Raw genomic sequence first — 19,675 nt, forward strand, 5'->3', positions numbered from 1 at the left:
GCATTTTGTTGTCTTTCAATGTCAGAAATAGTGCTTGGCGGCGGGGCTTGGCCCCGCGCTGGGGGAGCTCCTAGCGCTCCCCCTGACCCCCTTGCTAATATTGGCGGGGAATCTACAATTTTTCCACTAACTCATGGAAGAACCTATTCTAGGGCACAATAAACGTCTTCCGAAAGAATGAAGGGTCAGAATGCAATAAAGATTATGCACACACGCACACACATAAATACATATTTTAAAAAATCGCGGGGGGGGGGGAGGGGGAATCCACCCTCCCAACCCCCCCCCCCGAAAAAAATCCTAGCTACGCCCATGATATATATATATATATATATATATATATATATATATATATATATATATATATATATATATATATATATATATATATATATATTATACGATTTCACTGAAATTAATTATTTTATATAATGGTTTCTCATATTAGATTAGATCTAATTATATAAAAAAAATGTTGGGGCACTTCTCATTTATAATATATTGTCGATATAAGAATTAAGCATATATGCTACTTGCTCATTTTTGGAAAGAATTTTTTTTTTAATTTATTATTATCTGTAGGAAAAAAATACAATGCTAGTGGTTTATTTTGTTTTAATCAGAATAAAAGAATAATATTAACTGCACCTAGGTAAGGGCTTGATCATGCAGTTAAAGGAATAAAGGAGCCTAGCTCTCGTTGAAAAAAAATATGGTATTAAAGGTCCTTCTTTACGATAATATATTTTTTTTTTTAAATTTGTAATAATGTCGATTTTTTTTTTTTCATTTTAAAAATAAAATGATGCCTTTGCGCCCCAAACCACGGCTTGTAAGAACTTTGCACTAACTATAGTTCAGATGTATATCATAGATCATTAGATGTCTATTGCATAGATCTATGCATGTCTACCATTAAAATGATACATACACGCGTAGTTCTTTGAGGTGAGGCTGAAGAGTTTTTAAATCTGGATATTAGAATATTCATAATAGCTAGGTTTTTAAAATTTTTTAAAACGAGTGGAAGCACAGCTGGCCTGTAACACAGACGTGTGGCAACTAGGTCGACTGATTTAACACACGTTACACACGCAGGTAGAAAACAGTTTGCCTTTTAACAATGAATTTAATTATTTAATAATATTTTAGAAACTATTGTAGTGTAGTCTAGATCTAGAGGCAAAGAATATTATAGAATCTAGTTTTAGATCTAGGTTTAAATCTATATTATACTTATACTAGTATTAGAAGATCTACTCTATAATTTATGAGTATACTAGTATAGTATATATAGATTATAGATCTAGATCTAGTACTAGTATAAAATAAGTCACTAAGTATAAGTATAATCACTATCGTCTATAATGACTATAATTATAATATATAAATATATAGATCTAGTTAAATATATTATACTACTGACAGTAGACTCAGTAGTGATGAGTAGTCACTGAGTAGTGTGAGTAGTATTATACTACTACAGATAGTACAGTGTAACTACAGTACTACACTACAGTCTATACTTCTATAGTCTATACTATAGTTAGTAGTCTATAGTATAGACACTATAGTACTATAGTATTACTACTATTACTATTAGAGTCTACTATTATAAATATACCAGTGATTTTTTTGTAAAAAAAAAAGGTACCGGTATTCACTTTACTTTTATATAATCTATATAGTTCGTCCATCATGGTTCGATGATGACCACTTTGTCATCCAGGGGGCTGTGCACTGGGGTTTTATGCCTCCTCAGGTGGCTGGTAAGACCTATGTGAGCCTGGAATGTTCGGCTGCACACTGGGTAGGTTATTCCAGCTGGAGCTAGTGTCATTTGCCTTGCTTTTCTTCTCTGGCTTTTTTCCTCTGCCAGCATTGTTCTTTTTTCCTCAGCAACCTGTGCGCCAGTTTTCACAGCGCGACGCCATGATGCTCTGTCATGTGCCTCTGTCTCCCAGGTGCCTGGGTCTATGCTGAACGCCTTCAGAGAAGCTTTGAGGGTGTCCCTGAAGCATTTTCTTTGACCACCCTGCGAGCGCTTTCCTTCGCTTAGTTGGCCATAGGGATGCAGTGGTCTTCCATTCTGCAGACGTGACCTGCCCATCGCAGCTGGGACTGCATCAGGATTGTGTGGATACTTTGCAGACCCACTCTTCGAAGGACTTCAGTACCTGGTATTTTGTCTTGCCATTTGACATTCAGTATTTTTCTCAGACATGTCATGTGGAAGTGATTCAGTTTCTTTGCATGTTTTCTGTACACTGTCCATGTTTCTGAGGCATAGAGCAATGTATGGATGCGATGCGCAGGTCGATTTCACTATCGATTTTTCCGTTTCTGGAGAGTGTGCTGCCAAGATATGTGAATTTGTCCACTGCGTTTATAACCAGTCCATTTATGGTGATGCTTGGATCCGAGTAGGCTTTCCCAGGGGCAGGTAAATATAAGACTTCAGTCTTGTTTGTATTAATGGTATGGCCAAAGTCTGAGAATGCTCTTGAGAAGTCACTGACGATGCTCTGCAGATCATTTTCAGAGCAGGTATTTAGGGCACAGTCGTCAGCAAATAGCAAGTCTCTGCTTAGTTCTGAGTTTGTTTTTGATTTTGTTTTTTAAAGCCGCCTCAGGTTGAATAGGCCACCATCAAATCTGTATGATATATTTATCCCGTTGTTTTCTCTGTTTGTGAATGCATCTGTCAGCATAGCGGAGAACATGATACTGAACAGTGTAGGTGCTAGGACACAGCCTTGTTTTACATCGTTTGATACTTCGAAAGGCTCTGATGGTTCTCCATTTTACTTACTCAGTGATGGATTGCCTATTTATCATTTTTAAAACATTTAACTATTAATAAAAAAAACGTTAATATACAAGAAAAGTAATAATTTTCCCCCACTATATTATTATTCATTGTATATTATTATTATAATCATCTACATTATAATAATATAAATATAAATTCTATTATTATTATAATTAAATAATGTGTATAGTGTATACTAATAGAGTGTATACTATTTAGTGACACTAGTATAAGTAGTATAAGGTGAATATAATATCATAGTCAGTAGTGACATAAAAATGACATACAATGATACTCAGTATGGGGCATGGGGGTATAGTCTATAGCAGTGATGCCCAACCTTATACAGCCTAAGGGCCATTGGCTTTTAATCTCTGACTCTCGTGTCGCGAGCCACATTAATGAAAAGATACAGAAAAATGGAAAAGAGACTTATCCATTTTAATTAGTTTTACAACAATCCTGTGGCTCCCTTAGGCCTACTTACAGCCATAAGTCGATTACGTAACAAGGGTTTCAGGTGTCTTATAACTGGACAATTTTTCTACTAAATTAAGTGCTTGTAAACATTATGATCATACCCAGCATTTGTTTTCGGAAATGTGCAGGTTTATGTAGACAACACGGCGTAGAAATCTATTGTCGGCATTGGTTGAAATTTCTCTAGCAGGGAAGTCAGGCTTTGTAAGTCAATCAGTTTCAGTTGGTGTCACTTCTCAGTGGCAATAGTAATTTTTTCGAAATCTACTGCTCATTCAATTAGCTTTGAACTGAGATTTTCACTAGCATCGTCCATCCATTTTGCAATTGTCATGCCAGAAAGGCTGACCGCTTCAAAAGCACTTTTTTTTTTCAGGTTGACTTTATTCCATCACTTCTAGAAAGCACTTTTTTAATGCTTCATTTCTCTTCTTAAAATGTCAGCACCTCTTTTTTCCTCCATTACAGTCGGCTCATTTCTTGACTTCTTGGTAAATATTTTTGTCACTCATTCAACTCTAGTCGTAACTTAGCGATGTCTCCTTAGCAGCTCAAGCCAACATTGCCTCCATATTTTTGCAATGGTTGATTTTAGAATGTCTTTTTATGTTATGTTCTTTAAAACAGCCACACTTTCTGTACAAATCAAGCATGTTAGTTTGGTAATTTAGTTGTAATAAAGATCTGTCCACTTGTCCTGGAAGTTTCAACATTCAATATCGTTCCATCGACACTCCCATTTCATTAATGTACAAATGTTACATAGAGTGGCACCTATCATGTTGATGTCAGAAGTACCCGAACCAAAATGATGCGCTGTGTTACACACATGAAATATCAAGGTCATGGCTAGCTCAAAACAGCAGCGGAATAGTCTAAGACTCTAAAATAACTGTCAATTCTTGTCGCCGAAAAAAACAACAACCTTGTGTTCTTATTGAAAAAAAAATTAACATGAATATTAACAAGACAATAGATTAGTATGAAATACATCAAAGAAAAGTGAGAGTCCGCTTCATAGAGAAAATGCATTTTCAACCTTTTTGTTTTTATAATTCTTTTTTATTTTCTACATTTTGTGCCAATGTTTTGTCGGGCCGGTCAGAACCACGTCGCGGGTGGGATCTGGCCTTCGGTCCGTAGTTTAAGCATCACTGGTCTATAGTATTGTAGATCTATCATGATATGATGATAGATCTAACTTGGTCTAAGGCTATATTCATAAGATCTATCAAATAGATCCAAATACTTATTATTATCGTAAAAAAATTATCTAGATTCTAGATTATTCTACATCCTAGATCTATACTCAGACTTTATATATAGTATACCTATATAGATTCTAGTCAGTGACTAGATCTCTAGCTAGCGGTTAATGAGGGTGTCATGTGGCCAGCACAACAACCAACCGTCTTTACTTTTCCCCAACTAACTAATGTTAGGTACACATTAGAGCTCGGTGGACCCTAATTTGCCTAAAGATCCCGAAATTAAAAATCCCAGGATTCAAACCTGTTACCCCCCGGTTTGAAAGCCTAGCGTTTTACCACCGCGCCTTCCAGCTGTCTTACTGTTCTCTTTTTAAAATTTGTTTACAGCTTATGCCTGAATAATGGAGTGTCGTTTAATTAAAAATTTTATGGTTTGTCCCTATGATGAAAGTCATGTTATTTCTCCACTGCGAATGCCTTATCATCTCATGAAATGCAGAAAAGTGAGTATATATGTATTGTTTTTCTCTTATTACAAACTCAAACAGATTGAGGTCAGGATTTTGTGATTTTACTACCACAAAAGAGATATAAGACACAGATAGCAAAGACAAACAAACACAAAAACTCTTTTGTTCCATTGGCAATCCGCAATCAAATCATTAAATAAAATTAGCTGATTAAAACATATCACATATAAATTATGAGTGAGCCTGGTGTGAATGTATATTTTGGTTTTCTATAGTTATAATGTTTTGTTTGGTGTGATGCACAAATTGTAAGACTAATTTCCTTTAAATGGATAATAAATATTATTTTTATTAAATGTTTCAAATTTAGTTTAACTTTTTATAAAAAATGCACCTAGATAGATCTAGTTAAAAAATTATTTATTTTTTCTCATTAGGAAAAAAAAAGAATACATGGATATTTAAATATTTTATTGTTTCCACAGCATTTAATTAAATTGATTATATTTTGTATGATTTATACAAATCTGATAATGTGAATTATATAAAATTAAACAATCACACATACAAAGATAAATCATAAAATATTTATATTTAGATACTGATGCATATGTATCCTACATTTTTCCATCTGAACTGATTAAGACTATAACATGCACCAATAGAACATGGAATCTTAAATGTACAAATATTTTTTAAGCCCCACATGTAGGCCGTGTTCTAATGCAAAGTACAAAAACATTTTAACATGTTATTAACATTTATAGCCTGTTACCAAGACCAACTAACAGTTCTCTAAGTTGATTTGTGACTTATCACATAACTGTGTTTCCTTGCCCATGGCTGCAATGAATCCTGTTTCTCACTAACCAGAATGATTACATATTTTTTTTACATAAATTTAATGTTTTATTTATTTGGTTTATCTATTTGGAGATTTTCATAACAGAGGTAAATCCATACATAGAAAGCATTTTGGTGTATAGAGTGCAGAAATATTGAAAATCTACATATTTTAAAAACCGTATTAATTAATTTTTTTAGCACTAAAAAACCTGATTTAAAAAAAAAAATCAAAATGCAAACAGAGAGCAGATTACTTTGAAGAGCCTTTAGTATGTAAGTCTCCACTTCAGGTTGTGTATATTTATGGGGGGTGTATATTTGCTTAAATTTCACACATTTTGTATCTTTGCTCTTGCATTTTTCAGAATTATCCAGACAAGGAGATGGCTGTTTGTCCTTTTAATGCAATTCATGAGTTGCCAAAGTTGGAACTGAAATATCACATGCTGCAGTGCCCTAACAAAGTAATCCTTGAAAGAGAAGTCCGTTTCGGTAAGATGCAGCCAAATGTTTTTTCCATCAGTTTTGTGAAAAGATATTATTTCGGTTCTATTAGAGTGTTCTAACTTCAATTTGTAGATTATTCTTTTGCACTTTATTCATTGAGTTTTTTTTGTTTGTTTTGTTTATGTGATGATATAGAACCTAATCATTACAGCTTGAAATTCGTAAAATTAGAATAGCACAACATTACACAATATGTTAATATTATTCAAAATATTTGCTTACAACCAATTATTAAAACAATTTGTTGTTTGTAAATATTTGTCAGATATTCTTAAACAATTGGATAAAGTCAAGGTCACTCAGAAAGGTTATACTGGCATCCCAAGTCAACGAAAGCCTAAAGTTGATCCTAATGCTGAAAGCTGGGACACAGGTATGTGTTCTTTGTATTTGTGAATGGCATATATATTTTAAATATTTTTATTTGAGCTAAATATTTAATCAAACTTTGTTGTGGTATTACATTTTTTAAAAATTTCCATAAAGTTCTCACAATTTTATTCCTATTGTTATAAACTTGGTGGTGGCACAGATGGGGGTAGTGGTGTGAGTGTAGTCAGACGACGCAAATCGCCCCAGGCCAGCGCTAGACGAGCGGTCAACCGTGACGAGTTACGACGGTCAGCCGAGTCGTGTGTCAACAGGATGGTTCGGGAAGGATCGCCGTCGTGAACAGAGCTCAGGAGCGTCACGAGAGTTGTAGTCATCTGACCACCTAGAAACGTCGAGCGGCGTTCTGTCCGGTTCGAGAAGGCCAGTAGGGACCCTATATAACAGCGGAGGTGTCGCAGTCAAGACGGTTCAGAAAGGAGGTTCACGACAAGAGTTCAGAACAAGGTCGACTACAGCACAGTTCAGCGGTGTGGTTCTGTACGGAGCATTACGACGGTTCAGTGCGGAGTACTATCAAGTACAGTTGAGACGAACGGCGTCTTGATCTTGGTCTGTGATCGAGTCTGACACAACGAGCCTAGTGTGTGAAGTCAGTCCTGAACTGTTGAACCCAGTGCAAGCCCAGAACGAGACGGAGAGGCCAGTGCAAGAGTTGATACGGCGGAAGGGTGTTATCGGAGAGATATTTGTACAGTGTACGTGTTGCCAATTGTACAGGATTGGCTGTTATTTATTCAACTATTAAAGTGTTACGTTACTTTGGAGCCCTGAGTTGTCAAGTTCTTTTAGTTGGTGGTGTAAGGTGCAGTTTGCAGAGAGCCTGGATAGTGAGATTCTTAACAACTGGTGTCAGAAGTCGGATCGGAATCGGATTGGATCGGATCTACTATGGCTCGTCTGAAACTGCTGTACGAACTTGAATTTAGAGAACTGAAGGAAGAACTCCGTGGACGAAGGCTGAAGGTATATGGTAACAAGGAAACTTTACAAGCACGCCTCCGAGAAGACATGTTGGAAGAAGAAGATCCGGACACGTATCTGTTTGAAGTCGCACTAGATTTGGGAGAACTCTTGAACTCTGTACTAGACGAGATGAGTATAACATTGAAGAAGTCCACGGAGGAGTTCTGTAGAGAGATTAAAGAGATGTGTACCTCAGTGAAGGAGGTGACGAGCCCCGTGGTGAAAACTATGGACGTGGTAGAAGAAACCCTGTGCGAGGAAAGAGACTCGAAAGATAAAGGAGCTCCGCCATCGTTAAACAATGATCTACTACCCACCCAAAGCTATGAAGAAATATGCAGTAACAACGGCAATGCTGATGAAGATGGTGCTGCCTGTGAATCCTAAAACAAGGAGTACAGACCTGAGAATCAGAAAGAGAGCAAGGAAGAGACAAGAAAATCGGTCTATAGTCCAACAGAAGCTTATGATGCAGCTGTACCTGATATGAGCACCTCAAACAGCAAGACAGATCAAGTGAACGTTGTGAACACGTCCATGCCTGTTGCTGACGGACTTTTGCAAGCCAAAAGTCACCTACAAAGGTTGGACTCTACTGACGTTTATCAAGATTCTCAGACCAGTGAGGAGCCGTGGTGGTGATCATGAGAACCCATTGATACCTGATGAAGTTGTTGAGAGACAATTGCAAGTCGGAAGATACCAGCCAGATCGGCACCCAACAGACGTTGGTCAGGCTGCCAAGACTGGAGAGGAAAGTCCTGATGGTTGTGAAAAGAATCCAAGGAAGCTTGACATTGAAGTTGATGGACATTCGCACGATGAAAGTTATCGACCAGGTCTGAAACCAACAGGCGATTGGCCTGATACTGAGACGAGAGAGAGAGGTCCTGATGGTGGTGAAGAAAGCCGAATGGAGCCTGAAGCCGAAGACGAGGGACCTTTGCACGAGGAGTGTTACCAACCTGCCCTACGAGCATGCTCTCCAGACAAGGCTGAAGATGTTGACCTGTCCCACAATTCCCTGTCCTGTGGATTTGAAGCCCATCCCAGTCCTTCTTCGCAAAGACCTATGAAGTCACCTTTTTGGCCAACGATCTTGGTATCCCCAGCCCTTAAATCCTATACCTCTCGATGTGCCAAACGGCTGCCCTCAATACCGAACGACAAGAGAGCGACGCGACCACGACACCACTGCAGTCACATGAAGACCAACTGGCGGAGAAGAAGAAGGCTACTTTTGCTGAGTGCAATATGGATGACCATGCGATCACGAGGTCGATACAACCAGATGAAGGCTAACTGGAGGAAAAGAAGAAAACGTTTTCTGAACTCAACGTGGATGGCGATGGAAGCACGACGGCGAAGCAACCAGGTTATGTCCAACTGGAGGAAGAGAAGGAAGCGACCATTGCTGACTGCAACATGGATGGCTCCATCAAGCTCAAGAGGCAAGCCAACTGCCACTGATCGACCCCCGCCTGCAGCGATGAAACTTTACAGCCAATGTCATAATGATGATTCTGTCCGGGACGGACAGATCTAAGGAGGGGGCAGTGTTATAAACTTGGTGGTGGCACAGATGGGGGTAGTGGTGTGAGTGTAGTCAGACGACGCAAATCGCCCCAGGCCAGCGCTAGACGAGCGGTCAACCGTGACGAGTTACGACGGTCAGCCAAGTCGTGTGTCAACAGGATGGTTCGGGAAGGATCGCCGCCGTGAACAGAGCTCAGGAGCGTCACGAGAGTTGTAGTCATCTGACCACCTAGAAACTTCGAGCGGTGTGGTTCTGTACGGAGCATTACGACGGTTCAGTGCGGAGTACTCTCAAGTACAGTTGAGACGAACGGCGTCTTGATCTTGGTCTGTGATCGAGTCCGACACAACGAGCCTAGTGTGTGAAGTCAGTCCTGAACTGTTGAACCCAGTGCAAGCCCAGAACGAGACGGAGAGGCCAGTGCAAGAGTTGATACGGCGGAACGGTGTTATCAGAGAGATATTTGTACAGTGTACGTGTTGCCAATTGTACAGGATTGGCTGTTATTTATTCAACTATTAAAGTGTTACGTTACTTTGGAGCCCTGAGTTCTCAAGTTCTTTTAGTTGGTGGTGTAAGGTGCAGTTTGCAGAGAGCCTGGATAGTGAGATTCATAACACTATTAATCTATACTACACTGAGGCGCGGTGGCTGGTTGGTAAAGCGATTGTCTTCCGAACTGGGGTCTGGGGTTTGAGTCCTGGTGAAGACTGGGATTTAAAAAAAAAAAATTCAGAATCTTCTGGTGCCTCTGAGTCCACCCAGCTCCAATGGGTACCTGACATTAGTTGGGGAAAAGTAAAGACTATTGGTTGTTTTGCTGGCCACATGACACCCTAGTTAACTGTAGGCCACAGAAACAGATGACCTTTACATCATCTGCCCTATAGACCACAAGGTCTGAACTTTTTAAAAATCTATACATTATACAATGGGTTGTGACTTTTTTTTTTCATTGTTTTATAGTTATTTGAATATTGTGCTCTTTAATATTATTGAAGTAAACTAAATGAGATTGAACCAATCCAATGGCTGTGGTTGTGTATTATCAGCATTTACAAAATTTATACATAAATGCTAAGACATTTTCAAAAAACTTGTAAGCCTTTGTTAAAAAGTTAATGAGCTTTGGTTTTTAAAAAATTGAATTTGGCAACCATTATTTATTGCATGCACATTTTTCTTATTACATTCCAATGTGGATATGCATATTATCATTTCCTGGATAAATATTAAGCTGTAATGATTTCTCTTTAACAATCTATTCGCATGAATAATAATAATCTCTATTATCCTTAAGGAAATTTGTCTTATAATTTGTGCATTTCACCAAACAAAACATTATAACTATAGAAAACCAAAATATATGTAAACACCAGATTCACTAAATGCTAATAGCTACCCGGTCTCTTTGAAAGAAAAACAGGGCTATAGTGGAGGAGATTTAAAAAACAACAACTTTTTTTTAATATGTAGGCTAATTTGAAATTTGTTAAATTCACTGGGTGTAAATGATTTTTCTCTAGACATTATCACTAGATATCGGCACTGTGAATTATATAACATTCAACACTTTGATGAACAATTAATTAATAGAAACAATAAAAATGATGTAATTAAAGGTAGCATAGAAACTGGTGCTATAAAAGGCAGAAACTATGTTAGTAGACCTCATTACTTAGTTAAATATACCTTTTTCTTGCAATTTAGTTTCCATGGATATTCAACTTGATTATATATCTATTATTCTCTATTGATATTATTAGGATATAGCGCTCAAGCACCAACACTATGTTTTAAGCATTAGATGAAAGTTTAACATTATTCCAGTTCAATATGGTTGTCTCTTTTTTTAGCGGCCCCCGAAAGGGGAAAAGACGCTATTAGTTTTGTGCGAAATGTCTGTCCGTCTGTCCCGTTTAGATCTCGTAAACTAGAAAAGATATTGAAAATCCGACATCACAATATTTTAGACCATTCAAAGTTCTGATGCAACTTTTTTTTTTCTGAAAGCGAAAAATCTAATTTTTAAAATCAGTTATGCAAGCAGTTTTTTAAAGAGAAAAAGCTAATTAGTATGTATTATAAGTTAGACCTAAATTAACACGAATAGTAATCTTGTAAACGTCATTTTCGTGCACTTTTTTTTTTAATGCGAAAATGTTTTCTTTTTTTTTTTTTTGAGCATTCGAATTAGAGATTGAGCCTTTTCAAAACAATTATATCAATAATAAGACTTCAGTTAGGCCAGGAGAGGTGCGGTAGCTGAGCGGTAAAGCGCTTGGCTTCTGAACCGGGAGCCCCGGGTTCGAATCCTGGTGAAGACTGGGATTTTCAACTTCGGAATCCTTAGGCGCCTCTGAGTCCACTCAGCTCCAATGGGTACCTGATATTAGTTGGGGAAAAGTAAAGGCGGTTGGTCGTTGTGCTGGCTACATGACAACCTCGTTAACCGTAGGCCACAAAAACAGATGAACTTTACATCATCTGCCCTATAGACCACAAGGTCTGAAAGGGGAACTAGTTAGGCCAGGTTCACATTTAACTTATCCTTTGATCTGCTGTACCGTTGGGGCACTACACAAGATCTGTCAACCTTCTTTCTCCATTCTTATCTCTCATTTGTCTTTGATATAATATCATTTGGATGTTCTTTCTGAAAATATTGAAGCCTGCGTGGGTGGACCACTTCGGGGGCCAATTTTGAGTTTGTGTTTCTACACAAACTGTCTTTGTAATCTTGTTTTAGTATAAATCAAATCTATGCATTGAAATGGAGGTATGCATGCTTACATTGAAACATGGGTGTTTCTCATTTTTGCAACTTGAGGGGTAGTTAGTTTTCTATGTTCAATATTCTTCTTTCTACTTTTTCTTTGAAGACATTTTATATGTTTTCTTTCTCTACAGATTCCTATGGCAGTGCACACACAGAAGAAGTACCTCGAGCGTAAGTTAATTGATGGCTTCCTTCTTATAACTTAGAGCAAGAACTCTGTTTATATGTTGTTTGTTTGTTTTTTACTCGTGTGGAGTTACTAATCTTCCTTTGAAATAGTAGCAAGTAGCTGATAGGTGAATACCCTCCAGATAATATGGTTGGTACCAGTGAAATAAAATACCCGGTGTGGACTAAATCAAATCTGTTGTCTTGCCTCTAAGTGGAGGGATCCACAAAGGCTAGGGCTTCTTACTCAAAAGTAAGGGCAAGCTATCCAGAGAACTGAAAGGGGCCCTCTCCCAGGTGATTATGTGCAGGGCTAACAACCGTGTCATATAAAAAAAATACTGTTATGAAAGCTGCTAAAGGCAGGCCAGAGCCCTCTATAGGCTGTAGCGCAACTGGGATGAATTAATTAATTTTTTTTAATATTACTATTCTTGCCTTGCATATTTTTCAGCTGGATTAGTGATTAGTAACAGGGTGATCTTTTAATGTTATGACATAAACAATCCTTTATCTATCTTAGTCCTTTGCTTCCTTTTGGGAGAAAGTGATGGAAATGGTCCACCCATCATCTCACATGTCTCTTTCTTACAAATCCTGTAAGCTCATTAACTGCAGGATGTTCTGCAATTATAGCCGTGATCTTTATCTTACCACACACAGCTATAATTTTTTTCTGTCTTGGCAATCACACACAAAGCTTAATAGGGACAGTGGAATCAAACACTTCACATTTTTTAAAATCTTTTTACTAAATGATTGAATCTGCAAAAATTATCCATATACGTATAATTCATCCACATAAATATATCTTTACATCTAAGCTACTTTAAATCAAGTGTATAATGTTCAAATCTGCAGGCGACCTCGAAACAGAGAACTGTTAACAGTGAGACAACCATTTAGCTTACCTAAGATCAGCAAGGTTCAGATCGTCCCCAAACAAGACACTTGTGATGCCACCAGTAAAATGCCTGATGAGAATGTTGTACAAAAGGGAAAAAAAGATGAACAAAAGGAGATTTACAGTAAAGGCAGGGGCTTGTTATGTAAGGAAATTTAAACACTGTTTAATGAAGCACTTATTCATTATTGTGCTTTTCTTTTTTACAAGTTGTCAAGAGTAAAAGTTTATAAATTCAAGATAATATGTATCCAAATTTTCAAATAATTCAATACAGTGTCATTCATTATAAGGTTGTTGTTTTTTTTTATAAGCTGTTAGCTGATATTTGATACTATATTTAAAAAAAAATAATTTTTGTTTAAATCTCCCCCTTATTAAAAATAAATTCTTAGTTATTTTCAAAATGTTTCTATGATGGTAGTTATGTACAGTGTCATATAAATGTAAAATATCAGGAAGCTATGTTTAATTGTTATGTTGATTTTTGTTGTAACATTATTACACCTTGTAAACTATTGATTCAAACTTCACTAGTGTCTAGTCTTATTAAGAATTTTATATAAACATAGTTTAATACGTCTGTATTTGTTTTGTTTTGTTTTTCAGCTCTGTACACATATTCAGGTCGGGCTTCTGGTGTTCCTTTAGTTGGACTTGGAAGGTGAGAGTTGACAAATAAAAAATTACATTTTAAAAAGTAGAAAATAAGCTCCTCAAATAATTTTCCTTGTGTCAGAAACACAGTTTCACTAAAAGCTAATAAATAGTGAATCATAGTCAACATCCTAACCAACTCAATTTTTTTGGAAAATCATTTGCAGGCTGTCATCAGTTATATAACTTTGAACCAAAATAGGATTTTATTCAGGTGCAAAACAAAAAACAATTTTGTCTGTTTTCATTTAATACAAATTTACTAATGTGGCATATGTAAAAAAGAAAACCATTTTAAAAAAATATTTAAAAAAAAAAAGCTTTTATGAAGTGTAATTGTATCAATTAGTTTGGATCATTGTAACGTCCTTTACTGGTCATTATAATGCAGTGTCTTTAGTAGTTGAGGTTAATACGTCACTTATGACACACTAACAAAGTCTGATATGAGCAGACATGTAGTTTAATGAACATAAAGAATCAAATATATTAATATCCAGCCATGTGCCGCTCGCCATACACAAAGTTATCACAATAGATGATTGTATAGTTATCTATTGTTTGTTTCCAACTTACTTCAAAAAGGCGACCTATAAAGGGGACTACTTCAACTTATACCACCACTTTAGTCAAGTACAATTTCTTTCTCTTGTTCAAGATACCAACAAAACAATTAATTAATAGTTAATTAACTTATTGCTTAATTTTTTTTTTATTCTTGTTTTGTCAGGTAAAAGAAATAATTGTGCAAAATTTTAGCTTGATACGAGATTGATTGTCAGAGAAATAATGTGTACAAACACGTAAAAACCAGACAGGCAGACAAATAGAGTTGATATAAGCTATGTAAAAAGCAGTAATGACTAACTGCATGCCAATATTTAACTACTTTAGATCTACCATGCTAGACAGACAACTACGAGCATGAACACCTTAATCTGCTAAGAGAAATAACTCACAGGCAAGACTGCTTGTGAACATCTTTCTTTATTTACAAAAGGAAAATTTGTACATAATATTATTAACATCCTCCCTTTTACAAGCATTATATTACACAAATTCCAGAGTATCTTTGCCAAAACTGAACAGAACCATTCAAATTCAAATGTTTCAAATAACTTCCTTTAACATCTCTTAGACTATCCATTTCCATATAGATTAATATTAACATAAGAAAAAAATATATAGCATGAATTTGGATCTTACTTATTGCCTCTATCTTTTTAATAAATAGTTTTTGGATGTATGTGTGTTAATGCGCTTCTGCAGTGTCGGATACAAACAATGAACTGGAAGTAACCCTCAAAATAATTCAGTAACACCGGCGAAAGGCCAAACAATCAATATAGGTTGTCGACTCTGGTGTTGAACAACTAACACGTTTAAAACCAAACGAGGGAACCGTAAAATACTACTTATACAATGATGAAGAGCGTCTTGTTTTTGTTGACTCCTATTTTGTTCTTACTTTTTAAGAATCTATCACGTCATTGTCACTAAGTAAAAACGTCCCCCTATTTCCGAAACAATTAACTAATCCCCAATCGTGCCATAACAATGTGATAGTTTATAATTAATTAGTCATCTATGATGAAAAGATTGTTTAGGGAAGGATGGCTATGTGATAGAGCACAAATGTACTGTAGTAGCCTTACAAAATACTACAAAAACATGTCTCCATCATAGGCTTCATTACACAAGAATGACAAAACAGTTCATAATAACACAGTACACACACAAGACACCAAGAAACATGTACACATGTACCAAAAGTCTAAAATTTAATTATTTTTTGGTTGCCTGACATGATATTTTTTAGTTCATTTTATATACTGCATTTGTTTTTAAACCAGGGGCAAATTTGTATGTACAAGTTGAATATATATCTATATAATATGCTTTAAAAAAATTCAGGTACTTTTTAGTTCTAAACATGTTGTCTTATTTTTATCCAGAGGACTTGTATCCCATGTGAGAGAAACATCCTAAGACGCTAAATCTTAGAGAGCACCAGCGACTGGTCTTCAGCTAATAATCAATGATGAGTAACCTCAAAAGAAACACATTAGTTTATCAAAGTTGTGAGAAATCAAAAATTATTTTTTGCTGTTTTCAAGCAGTTTGTTTTATTATTATTGGCTGTATCATTAAGATCAGCTGGACCACTCCTGCAGTATAATGGTCCAGAAACCACAGAGCTCTGCCATTTTTTTTTTTATAGCTGTAGTGCTCTGCTGAGACTGTTAGTTAATTTAATGGCAGTAATCTGACACAAAGATCACAAAGAAAGCATTCCATTGCAAGACCTTAATTTGAGAAATTTGATTCTCAAGAATTTTCAAATAGTGAATTGTGATATTTAATATGTGCAATGTGCCTTAGCAGTATTAGATCTGAAACTAGCATTTGCTTGTTTTTAGACCTGATAACACTTATAGGGGATATAACATTAAAAAAAGATTGTCTTTTTACATTACTTTTTAATACAAATTGGTATGTAATTTTAGAAAACTTTTAACACTAACTAAAGCTATCTTTAAATATTTCAAACAAAATATTCATTGTGCTTTCTGAATGGACATTTTTATTTCCTTTTTAAAAATTTTAATTGATATTTTTTTTAGTGTAATATTTCTTTTACGTGTATAACTGTGTATTAAAGTGTAGTGGTTATTATCAATAGCGTTGCATACTTGAAATTTTCACTATTATTTATTGACTACTATATGTCAATTTTTAATGTACATCTATAACTTTATTTATTTTTTTATATTTTGTTTCGTCAACAAGTGTTACACTATATTTGTTTGCATTATTGCATTTACTAAGGTTAAGATAAAGCTCAATGATATTTTGTTAATTGTGATCAAGTATAGTTCTTAAACACATGTCCATTTTGATTCAAAATTAATCAGTAATATTGTCTGTTTATTTTAAATTCTTATGAAGTTTGATCAACAAAACTGTGTAGGCAAAGAATTGTCCTTCTGTTATCAATCCAAAATAAGTTTATGGTCTCTTGCACACTCCCAACGGTATGACTGTTGCCCCAGATATGACTAGTTGCCCCAAGTCAATCTCAACTATGTTATTACTATTGTGAACATGCCGTGATAGCATGGTGGACAAGTAGTGTTGGTAGGCTGTTGCGCTGAGAATTAAATTGGGGGGGGGGGGTTGAACAGGGTTAGGGTGAACAGTGTGCTCCCTTCACTCAATATAAGCTTTGGTTTTTTTTTTTTTAAGTTTTTTTTTTATTTTGCTTGTTTTTCTCTGAGGTTTTCTGTTTCATGTTGAATGATTATACTGTATCAAATATGTATGTATGTATGTTTTTTTCTTTTTGGTTGTTTCTTAGATGTCATTTGGGCTTAGTTTAATTTAATACTGTTCTTGCCTTATTGCTATGATTGATATAATACTTTTGTTGATGTTAATACACACACTTAATATTAACTTTCAGTGCAGTTGTTTTTGTTTTTTTTCATACAAATGTCTTTGTTTGATGTCCTAAAAGATGTTACATTATATTCTTCTAGGCATACAAACTTTCAAGGCCAGAGCAGTCTGTATGCTTATCTACTTAAATTTAATTTGTACACTATATAAAAAAAAACATGTTTTTGTTATGGACAGGGCTGGGTTTAACTTTGTAATGGTTGTGATCCATAATCATCAATGGGACTGTCACTAATAGCAGCTTGCTGAAACTGCTTTCCAATAAAGCTGCCTGGTTGTGCAGTATGCTTGCTGGACTTTCGTTTGGACTTGAAGATGATCCCAGATTCATACCCAGCCTGCTGCCTTCCCTGCGGGAGGTTTGGGCTAGGAAGTAAATTATCAACCCTGAAGTTTTTTTGTTGTTTTTTTTTCATTCTTAATTTTAAATTACACATACATTATTATTGGTTAAAATACATGGTAGTTTAATTTTCTTCATGGATAACAAAATGTTATATCAAGTTATTTTATTGAGAATTTTAAAAAAAGTTAAGTTTCCCTTTCAGACCTTGTGACCTATGGGGCAGATGATGTAAAGGTCATCTGTTTCTGTGGCATGTCATGTGGCCAGCACAATGACCAACCGCCTTTACTTTTCTTTAACTAATTTCAGGTACCCATTAGAGCTGGGTGGACTCAGTGGCGCCCAACGATCCTGTACTTAATAATCCTAGTCTTCTCTAGGATTCGAACCCGGGACCCCCAGTTTGGAAGCCAAGTGCTTTACTGCTCAGCCACCGTGCCTCCGTATTTGATTGAGAATGAAGAAAGCACAAATGTACTTACTGGTGTCACTCTTTTAAACAATCAACTAGATTATATTGTAGAATGTATTGGTTCAACAGGGATATAATAAATCCACTTTTGATGGAGTTTTGTGATAAACATATAATGAAAATAGTCAGTTTTATGTATTAGTTCAGATTGCATTAAACACTTACATACTGGAGTTTTGTGAATATTTGCTGACAACACCCACACACAAGCTACACAACCTTCATTAGTTACGTTTTTTTGTGTGGGAATACACAAGGATCAGAGTATTTGTTCTGGAACCATTTGACCACTTGGACACTGATTCTTCAGCACTGTTTTTTTTTTTCTCAACAGACCAGAACACGTGTTCCAGTCTCAGTGAGATGTCAGGCTAGAAACGTTATAGCACTGATGCCCTAAATACGGCCCGCCGATACGTCGGCACAAAGTATAAAAAAATCCCCCCCTCCCCCTTTTTTTTTTCCAAAAAAAAAAAAAGGTTGAAAAATGTATCTTTACCTACATTTGGGCCCTCATTTTTCTCGAATGGATTGGTACCATGACCTTTAACATTTCTGAATTGAGAATCTGCAGAGGCGTAGCTAGGAATTTTTCACTGTTGGGGGGCTTGACATCTTTTGGGGTCCCCTGCATTTTGCGTAATATTTAGTTTTTTTATGTAAAAAACACTCATTTGGGGGATTTTCTAATTCTCCCCCCACCCTAGCTACGCCACTGGAGAATCTACTAGGGAAAGTGAACGGATCTTTACTTGTGGAACATGATAATAAAATAAACCAACATGTTTGTTTATAAGGAAAGTGGAGCTGTTTAAAAAAAACAACAACATATAGGCTAAACGGCATGTGCATTATTAAACAAATATGGCGTCATTCTTGATGTGAGCCGTGAATAAAAAATTGTCAAACTACGGGTACTAGATCCACGGGTTTATAGTCAAATAGTTTCAGGTTAATTTCATTTCGTTTTTGTATCTTTTCGTTGATGTGGCCCGTGACACGAGGGTTGGAAACCAAAATGGCCCGCAGAACGAGTAAGGTTGGACATCACTGGTTTATAGGACGTGAATTGAGAAACGCAGAAGTAGACCTACTCCACTGGTGGTTTGCCATATCAGAATTCATTGCACTAGGCGATGATTGGAAACCATCTCTACTAAGTTAAATATCAGGTCGGCAATGTTAAGGATTGGACAGAGTCAGGCTATTTCCTTCTACGAGCCGGGGAGACCCCATGAAATACGGACCGATTCCTTTCACGTGCTTTAAAGGATTTGTCTCAGCACGACGATCGTCACGAAGACGATTTAGATAAGTGTTGGAGGCATGTATCGTATACTCAATTGGTATGGGCTTGATAATCGACAAATATCCTCCTCATGTTATGCAAGACGTCTTGTAGCGGTTCTGTTTAGTTCACGGAAAAGACAAGAACGATGAGACGACACTTGGGAAAAGATTTTTCCTCCGAAAAAAAAAAGACTGTCTTCTCGCCCTCAACCACCCTTTGTCTGCACGGTGCCCCCCTCTTTATCAACGCTCCCCACACGTTGGGAAAACGATGGCCAAGAACAGTAATGCTCAATTTACCTCGGTGACCCGGTGCTGTCTGGCCCCTCTAAACTTCTGCCCACATTTTATAATGAATTCGAAAAAGATAGGTTCCAAAAT

The 19,675-nt window shown here is 36.3% G+C and overlaps 1 protein-coding gene across 1 annotated transcript; it reads left to right on the plus strand.

Moving 5' to 3' along the window:
- The first annotated feature begins 960 nt into the window (after positions 1-960).
- LOC106067404 (protein D7-like) lies at positions 961-17,189 on the plus strand. The gene is made up of 8 exons (XM_056016313.1): positions 961-1,098; positions 4,891-5,006; positions 6,185-6,311; positions 6,592-6,699; positions 12,130-12,169; positions 13,028-13,215; positions 13,680-13,734; positions 15,683-17,189. Exons 2-8 carry the CDS (start codon positions 4,905-4,907, stop codon positions 15,714-15,716), a joined length of 654 nt encoding a protein of 217 aa, XP_055872288.1. The 5' UTR covers positions 961-1,098; positions 4,891-4,904; the 3' UTR covers positions 15,717-17,189.
- The last annotated feature ends 2,486 nt before the right edge of the window (positions 17,190-19,675 follow it).

This window comes from Biomphalaria glabrata, chromosome 17 (genome assembly GCF_947242115.1).
Source record: "Biomphalaria glabrata chromosome 17, xgBioGlab47.1, whole genome shotgun sequence".
NCBI classification, from domain to species: Eukaryota; Metazoa; Mollusca; class Gastropoda; family Planorbidae; genus Biomphalaria; species Biomphalaria glabrata.

Bases quoted from the DNA above. Each gene is read 5' to 3' on its own strand.
- LOC106067404 (XM_056016313.1), top strand. From the start codon at position 4,905: ATGGAGTGTCGTTTAATTAAAAATTTTATGGTTTGTCCCTATGATGAA. The intron at 5,007-6,184 runs GTGAGTATATAT...TGCATTTTTCAG, and splicing joins ATCTCATGAAATGCAGAAAA to AATTATCCAGACAAGGAGAT. The intron at 6,312-6,591 runs GTAAGATGCAGC...AATATTTGTCAG, and splicing joins TGAAAGAGAAGTCCGTTTCG to ATATTCTTAAACAATTGGAT.